Source organism: Mytilus galloprovincialis, chromosome 3 (assembly GCF_965363235.1).
Source record: "Mytilus galloprovincialis chromosome 3, xbMytGall1.hap1.1, whole genome shotgun sequence".
Lineage (NCBI taxonomy): Eukaryota > Metazoa > Mollusca > Bivalvia > Mytilida > Mytilidae > Mytilus > Mytilus galloprovincialis.
This window is the reverse complement of record NC_134840.1, coordinates 42,836,350-42,847,030: the sequence shown is the minus strand read 5'-3', so window position 1 is coordinate 42,847,030 and position 10,681 is coordinate 42,836,350. Positions and strand designations below refer to the sequence as shown.

The 10,681-nt window shown below is 32.6% G+C and overlaps 1 protein-coding gene across 1 annotated transcript; it reads right to left on the bottom strand.

Annotated features, from left to right (window-relative positions):
- Positions 1 to 795: 795 nt before the first annotated feature.
- LOC143067995 (cytochrome P450 2B5-like) lies at positions 796 to 9,496 on the bottom strand. Its single transcript, XM_076241712.1, has 8 exons — positions 8,749 to 9,496; positions 6,703 to 6,922; positions 6,216 to 6,342; positions 5,247 to 5,400; positions 4,138 to 4,274; positions 3,413 to 3,506; positions 1,706 to 1,915; positions 796 to 1,477 (listed from the first exon to the last, which is right to left on the bottom strand). Exons 1-8 carry the CDS (start codon positions 9,122 to 9,124, stop codon positions 1,257 to 1,259), a joined length of 1,539 nt encoding a protein of 512 aa, XP_076097827.1. The 5' UTR covers positions 9,125 to 9,496; the 3' UTR covers positions 796 to 1,256.
- Positions 9,497 to 10,681: the final 1,185 nt, after the last annotated feature.

The window sequence follows — 10,681 nt, the reverse complement described above, 5'->3', positions numbered from 1 at the left end:
CCTTGCTGTTAAAATCCTTCTCTGCCTTTTTTCCCTAGAAATAAAATGCTCTGTCCTTAAGAAGTACGGTTCCACACGCGAAAAATCGTTTTTAAGTAGCAACACTGGGATCTTAGACTACAAGGATCTACAAGAACTTGAAACGAGTATAGTACAATCTCAATGAAAACACCACTTTATAAAGTGTGCACGTCTGGTGAGCTTTTCTTGATTTACCATCATCATAAACGCTAAAATATTTTCATTTAAAAGCCAAGGGTGTATACATACTTACAAAAGTTGGGAGCTATATACGAACAAATGTGACCTAAAAGATCAATTTCATCTAATGTCAATTTTGACAGAGGGAGTAGGAACAAATATTGATAAATATTATTTTTTAAATTATTTAATCAAAATACTATTCTATACAAATTATTCGACATGTAACAAGAACATTCCTCGTCCAATTTATCATTTCACACACAGTTAGTAATGTTTATATCTAGTATTCTCGATAAAACGCTATAAATGATTGTTACTCACTGTTAAGTCAGTATGTTATATAATGGCTATATACGTTGGACTGTGAGTTTAACGTCCTGACATTAACTTTAGTTGGACGGTTCTTAACTTTAGATTATGATTTGCTGCATACACAAAATTGCTTCTATAGTTATCGATGAGTAATCGCGATGTTGTTGTAAGTAGCCAGTTTTGTATTGCGTGGTGTTTTGTTGAACGATTTGAATATTAATTAATGACGGCTATTTCCAAGACCATATCAGCCGACTAACCATGTCGATGTAACTAACCGAAATAAAAGTAGAAGATATTGTCGGGAAGGATTGAAGACAGTCGTGTCAAACAATTTAATAGCAGGTCTATTATCCAACTCCACAGATACAGGATCATCTGATGTCTTTGAAAACATATACTCACAAACAATCACGGTTTAAGAGTGCACGCAGACATATGTGACTTTACTGTACGGTATTTAATAGTCACAGACAAATATGACGTACGAATGGAATGATAGTTTTAGCTATAACTTTATCTCTGAGTATATAATACACTATAAGTGTTTAAAAGTTCAAATCAAATCGTTTTTGCATTAGTTTAGATGTTATGACAGTTAAACAGCAGTCGCATTATGTATCACACACACGTATAGCAAATTTGGACAAACCAGACGTATTATTTATCTGGTCTCATGGTTGGTGTCATGTAAGCAGCGGTCGTTACTGAGAACATTTCTTCCGTTGTACTTATTTCCTTCAGTAAATAGATATTTGTCTTTCTACTCCCACGGAACATGATCTGTCTCTGATGCGAACTTTGTATGGTTTGGGGAGGAGTGTGATGCCAGACTGGACACCCTCCATATCTAATAGTTCGTATGGTGTGGCATGCTGCAGTCTACAACGTTGAATTAAAGTTGTCGTGAAAAGAAACAGTTCCATTTCAGCAACATTCTTTCCTATACATGTCCTTGATCCTTCAAACAAAGAAATAATTGCATGCTATTAAAATACGAATGTAAAACAAAGGTTACTATTAAGTAATCTTATTCTTTTGTAAATTTTGCTAATTTCATAGTATCACATTCTTCGCATTTTACAGGCAGAACTATTAGATAAAAACAGTCTAATCTCACAAGTGCTTTGTATATTTTTGTCTCTTATGTGATAAAATAACAATTGCTTTCATAACATAAAATACATACCAACAGAAAATGGATGAAATGCTTTGTGATGTTTGATATGTTTTCCATCATCTGTTAGAAACCTTTCTGGTTGAAATTCTGTGGGGTTTTCCCAATAGTTTTCATCATAATGTGCTGACATAAAATGTGGTATGATGACGGAGTGCTTAGGAATAATTTTACCAGATATGCTCACGTCTTCCATGCAAGCTCTTGGTAAACCAATTGGGCCTGTGAACATACAAAAAAATAATCCTCAATCGACTCTTAAGTCAAATTTTATTTCAGTAACAATTTAACTCGTTACCTTTAATTTGATAAATACAGATCCTGTTCGTTTATTGTAAATTTATTTTTTAATAACACTCTACTATTGGACAATGCATAGTTTTAATATTTCTTGCTAGTCCCAGTTTAAAATAAAACAAAGTCTTTTTATGAGAAAAACGCCACGCTCATGCAATGTCAATATCATTTTACTTGATAAAAAGTGAAATAACTAAAATACCGTACTTCAAGCAAAATTTTTAGTACGGTCTTTTCCTATCATACTCAAAATTCCGATTATACCGTCCCGCTATAGTCATTGTAAAGATAATTGTTGTCGGCAAATATGTTGTCAATTGGAGGAATTTGAAATCGACTTGTTTTTTCTTCTTTCATTTTGGAGTTTAAAGTAAAATCACAAAAATACTGAACTCAGAGGAAAATCCAATCGTTCCATCACATGGCAAAATCAAATGACAAAACACATCAAAAACGAATGGTCAAGAACTGTCATATTTCTGACTAGGTACAGGCATTTTCAAATGTAGAAAATGGTGGATTAAACCTGGTTTTAAAGCGCTAAACCTCTCACTTTGATGACAGTCTCATCAAATTCCGTTATATTTACAATGATGCGTGAACTAAACAGACATAACAAATAAAATAGTCAAAATATGGGTACAGCAGTCATCATCGTGTAACAATTTTAAAAGGAACAATTTAACAGAACACAAACAGATCTATCTACAAACACATTCATTGATTCGCGTGTCTGATGTCAGAAAATTTTATACGTCACGTATATGTGTCGTTCAATGTATATACAAACAATTTTAAAATTTCAAGCGGGCAATCTCAGCATACATGGTTAAAACATCAAAAGTAAGAATTATTTTCAGAAATAGACCGAGATTTAAAATAGTCCAAAAGTTGTATAGAATTTAAATAAAATCCACAAATAGTTCGTTCCACTACGCGATTGAATAATTTTGTCGTTTGTGGGTCAACATGTTTTCTAATTCATAATAGAAATGTATCATAATGACATATAATAGAACAATATCATACTGACGGGATTTTTAAAGTACATAGTCACGTTATAAGAACCAAAGAAACACAAAAAGTCGCATATACAAAACACACCAGCAAAAAATGAAAGATAATACAAACACATTGACGGGATGTTTAAGTACCGAGCCACGTCAAATGGATATCACATCAAACAATCCAACAGTAAAAGTAATATTAATAATAGAACAAAGACAAATGAAAGAACAATATAACACGTTGTTTAGATGATAAACAACATCAGTACACAGAATCTATACATCAAAACCATCATGTATTATGGTTGATACTGAATATTTAAAAAACATTCTCCAAATCGGATTTTTTTGTCAATAGTACAAGTTTGTTAAAAGTTAATGTATCTTTGTTTCATGTATATAGTATATTATTTACCTATGCTAGCTATTCTTTGCACCTCGTCTATAACTGCTAGTGTGTAGGGCATTTTATCTTTATCTGCATAAGACACTTGTCTTAGACCTGCAACCTACAAACAAAAACAATTATCAGTATTTTTTTGCTTTGTCTTAAAATAAAACAGGATAGAACTAATTAAGTTGTGATAATTTGTTTCTGGTTATTTATTTTGATCATACGTAATAACAAATACAATATGCGTAAATGGAGGGAAAACATATAAAGCAGTTTTTTTTTTAATTTAAACTGACTACTTGTATTGTTTCTTTCTATTCTCAAACTTAGTGTGGTTACAAATGTTTTTTTTTTTAGAGCAAAAAAGAAATTAAATTCAAACAGGATACTGTACATGGCAGATTATTTTTTGTAAATGTTATATTTAGATACAATTCACCGACACACTTTCTTGATACAATAGAATATTTTAGTCTCTTATGTAACAATGGAAATTTGAAGGGAAAGATCAACAGAGGTATAAAATGCAGTTTAGTTGTCAGACACAAAACATGCCTATTTAAGGCGATTATTTAAAACTAATCTAATGGCTCGTCTTAAACAATCTCCTAATGTTGGTAACTGCATCGTCCAAGTATACCTAGATATAGTATTTGATAGTGACAATCAGCTTTTTTGGTGAATGTCATATAACCAAATTTTAGGACAATTTCAATAGTATATCTGAAAATTATTATATACCCTACCGTGGTTATTTCTGTCCTACAAAGATCTTGAACACTTGGGTATTTTATAAGATACAAAATAATCCACAATAATGTTGTTGATGTTGTCTCTGATCCAGCAGCAAATAGGTCAAATATCATATGGAATAAACTTTTATCTGAAATCAAATAAACCAGTTATCTTCACGTATATATAGCTTTCATACATACTTAAAACAAGAATGTGTCCAAAGTACACGGATGCCCCACTCGCACTATCATTTTCCATGTTCAATGGACCGTGAAATTGGGTAAAAAATATAATTAGGCATTAAAAGTAGAAAGATAATATCATAGGGAACATGTGTACTAAGTTTCAAGTTGATTGGGCTTCAACTTCATCAAAAACTACCTTGACCAAAAACTTTAACCTGAAACTCGCACTTTCATTTTCTATGTTCAGTGAACCATGAAATTGGGGTCAAAAGTTTAATTTGGCTTTAAAATTAGAAAGATCATATCATAAGGAACATGTGTACTAAGTTTCAAGTTGATTGGACTTCAACTTCATCAAAAACTACCTTGACCAAAAACTTTAACCTGAAGCGGGACAGACGGACGAACGGACGAACGGACGAACGAACAGACGAACGGACGCACAGACCAGAAAACATAATGCCCCTCTACTATCGTAGGTGGGGCATAAAAAGAACCTAGAGAAACAAAAGAATAATAATCAAAAACAAAAAATATTGTTTTACTTCTTTTATGGTCATTGCCATATTCGGATATTTGTGAACGAAATTCTGATATTTTATATAGATACATAATATAATTTGCGACATATTGATAGCTGTTAAAGGAGGATGGGTATTCAAAGAACTGCATCCTGGGATTTCCTTTACCTAGTTACAACTTTAACATACACATAAATTCAAACAACGTGGTACAGTTTGTACTTTCTAGTTTACATGGATTGGTTTCTAATGAGTTGTTAAAATATTCAAATTATTTGATCTATATGTTTATAGTGGTTTTTTTTTTCTTTTTCTTTAAAACATACAGTAATTATATCTTTTGTATCATCTACCTCTTTTTCCTCAAAACTTTATCCGTGCGTTCTGGTGTGAATTATTAGTAAAATCGTTTACCTGGTATATTGCTTTCATTTGCATTGTTCAGATGATGGAGGTAAATGTCTATAAAATCCCTTGTTTCAGATGGATTATAGTTCTCTTTGTGTTTTTCTATCTGCAATTTCACATAGTCGTCTATCTTTTCCTTCTCTTCGAAACAACTTCTAGCCTGAGACGGCAACAAAAATTATATTATTGCAAACAGAATGTCATTCCAAAAAAATGTGTCTCATAAATCAGTAGTTTACACTTATTGTTAATTTCTAATTGTTAATTAAGGATTCTTTTTTTATTCTTTCTCTATAAACTTGGTACCAACTCTTTCGATATTCATGTCAACACTTCGGTGTTGATATGAATATCAATAATGTTGTCATTTTATGCAAATTTCCTGGTTTTTTTTTCGAAAAGCTAAGGATTTTCTTATCCCAGGCATAGATTACCTTAGCCGTATTTGGCACAACTTTTTGGAATTGTGGATCCTCAATGCTCTTCAACTTTTTAATTGTTTGGCTTAAGAAATATTTTGATATGAACCTCACTGATGAGCCTTATGTAGACGAAACACGCGTCTGGCGTGCTAAATTATAATCCTGGTACCTTTGATAACTATTTACACCACTGCATGGGTCGATACCACTGCTGGTGCACGTTTCGTCCCCGAGGGTATCACTAGCCCAGTAGTCAACACTTCGGTGTTGACATGAATATCAATAATGTGGTTATTTTATACAAATTTCCTGTTTACAAAACTTTTAACTTGTTTGGCTTAATAATTATTTCAGTGATATGAGCGTCACGGATGAGTCTTATGTATACGAAACGCGCGTCTGGCGTACTAAATTATAATCCTGGTACCTTTGATAACTACTTTCAGATAACATTGGCCTTATAAGCAGTTATAATCATGTTTCTGTTTGGTAATCTTAAATATAGTTAGTTACATAGCTTCATATGAAGTATTTAAACGAAGCATAATCTTACCTCAGAATTCGGCATTATATTTGCTAAAATTGGCATGAAATTTTCCGGAAGATGGAGGCCAGCATGTTTAAAGATATAATCCAGTACATTAAGGATCATTTCAAAGTCAGGGTCGTTGTATTCAAACCTACGAAGACAAACGAGTAAATATCAATTGTTTAGTCACAAAGAGCTCTTATAATGCAGTATTTCATGGTTTTTATATGTAAAAAAATATGATATGTGTCCTAATGAAAAGTGCTTACATTCCATTTCGTTCATTTACAAACCTTTGTCAGAACAAATAACGACGCATAAATGTTTTCCTCTGTCTTCGTTAGTAATTTTACGTTGCAAGTTGATATTCGCTTTTGTTACTCAAAATTGGCAAATAGTTATCAAATCTTCTCAACAAATTACAAGAGTGTGGATGTTGCACAGAAAACGACATACTTAAAACATAATTTATCGTTTTGACCACTAAGTTTCCCAAAAATCAAATACATACCTGGAACCAAAAACTATATTTGAAATGATATTTGAAACTGCTTTAGGAAGAAGTTTATCCATCTGTACATTATTTTCTTTACACATAGCAGATATTAAGTAGTTTGTTTCCACTTGAATGTTCTGCTCAAGATTGGATTTCTCTGCCCCTAAGTCTTTTAATGCGTGAATAGCGAATTTACGGAGGTGAGTCCAGTGTTTTCCATTGCTCCAAATTATTCCTACAACATACATGATTCAGTATTACTATATATTGACTTAGTTGTTACTATATGCCTTGTTATTGGTTTCTACATTTCCTAGTATTTAATTTTTTAAGTTGTATTTATCTAAAAATCATGCATTTTTATATACATTTCTACTTTACCAAGAAGAAAACTGTCGAAGAAACAATGCACCAGAGAACTGATCATGTTGCCCGTCTAGAACATACTATTGTGTAATAGACAGCGGCGAAGTGATACTGATTGGATGACTTGTCATTACCCTTACCCTGTGCAAGGAATCTTCAGGACGGTTGGTTATCTGTAATTATTAACCAACTAAGTACATTATTGCCAAAAATGACTGGTTATTAAAAATAACATATTTTCTGTAATGGTCCTGTTTTTCTGTAATGGCCCTGTTTTTTTCTGTAATGGCCCTGTTTTTCTGTAATGGCCCTGTTATTTCTGTAATGGCCCTGTTTTTCTGTAATGGCCCTGTATTAATGCCCAGCTTGTCTGTATTAAGCCCAGTTAGGGTTTTTAATAAAGTTAATAAAATTAAACTGTAAAGAGTATAATATCTTTTTGTATTTTATTTAATTTAGTAACCAGCAACAAACATTTAAAGAGGCATATAAAGGGATCACTGTTCATCCTGTTTTTCAACACATAACTTCTTTCAACTTAATATCTTGGATATTCGGTATATTTAAGGTGGTATGGGTGTCTTCCTCCATCTTGGATTGTAAAAAACAGAGAATCAAAGGTCCAGATTTTCCATCAAGTTAGCAAAATTTGATTCAGGAATGCAGATGTTTAATGTACATTTTCATTTAAAAGTACCCATTTATAAGAATATAACTTCTAAATATTGATATTTTTGCAAATGTTAATTATTTTTGGTTGTTTTTATTTTTTTTTTTTAAAATTGGCATTTTAAGGGGAGGTAACTCTAAAAAAGTGCATTTTCTGAAGGATTCTGTATGGAATTTTCCTATTTTGTATTTTAGCCGGAAAAAACGTACGGTGACCCTATCTTTTCTTTTGATATTCTCAAAGCAGTGTCTGAAAGCTATCTTTTCCTGAAGTATTTAACAATTCTATCATTTTGTTCAGTTTCTAATCACAAAATGGTGTTTTTTCCTGTATAATCCATACAAAATGTGTCATTTTGTCCCGTCCTGTAGCTTGAGAAAATGCGCGGTGACCTATCATTTTTATTATATTTTTCAACATGTATCAATAGATACAACGTTTTGGCAAAGTATGAACAAATTCTATCATTTTTATTTTAGACTCCCATACCACCTTAAAGCTTGATCATGGTGAAGTGCACATTATTTTTTTTTCAAACTAAACTGTCATTAAAAGAGTAAGAGAGTACATCAAGTTTGCAGCAACACATACACTTTTTTCAGTTGGTTAATAAATGTATTAAGAAATGGGTGTTTTTATAATGGCCCTGTTATATGTCCTTGGTCAGTAATAATGGCCTCGGTTGTCTGTAATGGCCCTCGGCGTTGCCTCGGGCCATTACAGACTTCCTCGACCATTATTACAGACCTTGGACATATAACAGGGCCATTATAAAAATACCCATTCATTAATACTATAGTAATGTCTTTTATTAACATCACCCATTCATGAAGCCTAAAAGAAAAGACCATCTCTGAAATATCTGTATATCGTATTAACTGGGCGCGGAAACATATTTAGAAATGCTTTCCCAGTTGGGCGTTATATATATTCTAAGACGTTCTGTATTCAGCTGCTGTTCGAATGTTGCTATATTAACTGGTCTTCAATGTAAATTTGAAAATGAAATAATATAATTGTAGTACCTGTTTTGTTAAACATTGTGTCTGGAACATACAGCCAATTAGGTCTGAATTCTGTTTTGTCTGCATTATCTACAAGCAACTCTTTAATCAAATCTTGACTAAAAACTACCACAAGATTCATGGAAGGTCCCATTCGTAATTGAATAATGTCACCATAGTCTTTTCTTAACTCCAGTAATCTTTTGTAAAGACTTTGAGAACCAGCCAGTGCAGGTATGTTGCCTAAAACAGGCCATCGGTGTGGTCCGGGTAAAGAGTTAATTCTACTTGTAACACGTTGCCATAATAAAACCAACAAAATGCAAACAAACGTTGCTAGTAAAACTGGATTACAGTCAACATCAACAGTATAATCTAAAATGTATATTTTCCTCATTTTTATCACTTTCTAATGTTTTTATTTTGTTTTTGTCGATAGCTGTTAGTATTAGACTATAGGTTGTCGTCGTATCACTATCGTATAAGCTTTAATTCACTGTTTCCTTTACATCTTAGTCTTTATATCCTCATCTTATTAACAATAGGAAATACAAACATATTTATTCGCACGGAAGTAGAAGTCCCGAATCTGCACACATATTTTTTTATGAATCACATTAAGACAAGTATATTATCTACTGTAAGTAGGTACATGACGTAGTTTTAGTCCTGTATCATGTTGTGTGGATGTGAGATTTACAAAAAGTTACTGTTTCTCACGCTATTCATTCATCATCTTTAAAAAAGATGTATTATAAAAAATAAAAACTACCCTACAAAATACGTGTAAGTCATATTCCTATAATTAGTTTTAGAGGATATTCATGTGACAATGAATGAATTTGTCATACTAAAGTCGAGTGATTATAAGCTGTGTGAAATGAAATGTATTGTTTGCGTTAAAGTTTGCAATCAAGATAAAAAAAAACATAACTATCTCGAATCATTTTTGTGCACAGGGGCAAGACGAGTTTGACATATATACTCGTATACATGTTACATACTAGACACTAACATACAAGATCGGCCCAGATGTTTAAACTAACACTTGCCACTGTTTCTGGGTGGATGCATCTTGAAGCGTATTATCTACTTTTGAAATCTGATGCCAGATGTAAACTTACAAACCAGATATTTTTGACACTTATTGAATTAGCAGGATAGCAAAGTTAAACTGACCTGGAAAGTGGACAATTGTTTTTTTCATATGAAACTTTAACCAAAATACAAATGCATATTTTCTTGAAAGTGCCGGCGACAATTATCACAATATTGTAATTATGTTTAGATGTATCAGATAACCGACCTATACTCTTAACCACAATAGTGAAAATGTTGTCCAGTACTAAGCGTAATGAATATCCTATAAAGCACTCATGTACTAAAGCAGCTTTTCAGCTGAAGGACGCCTCCAGGTGCGGGAGTTTCTTGCTACATTGAAGACCCATTGGTGGCTTTCGGCTGTTGTCTGCTCTATGGTCGGGTCGTTTTCGCTTTAACACATTCCCCATTTCCATTCTCAATTTTAATTCAAGTCCAATTCGATGGCTTTTATAAATACGAGAGAATGAAATCAACTACCATTCACGAATAGTTTAGGACTTCTTTGTTATATCTCATTTGAGGCAGGCTTGTTCATAATAACAAAACACAAACAATAGATACCAAAAGGACATTCCAACTCGTAATTCGAAATTAAACTGATAACGCCATGGCTAAAAAAGGAAAGACAAACAGACACACAACAGTACATATAACACAAAATTAAAACAATGAGCATCACGAACCCCATCAAAAACGGACGATCTGTTAGGTTTAGCTGATCCTGCTACACATACATGACAGAGGCCCCTCATGGGGGGTCCTAGTAATCACATAATCACCATTTTTTGGCCAATATAATCACATAATCATTAAATATTTGCTTATCTTTAGTAATCAAATAATCATAAAC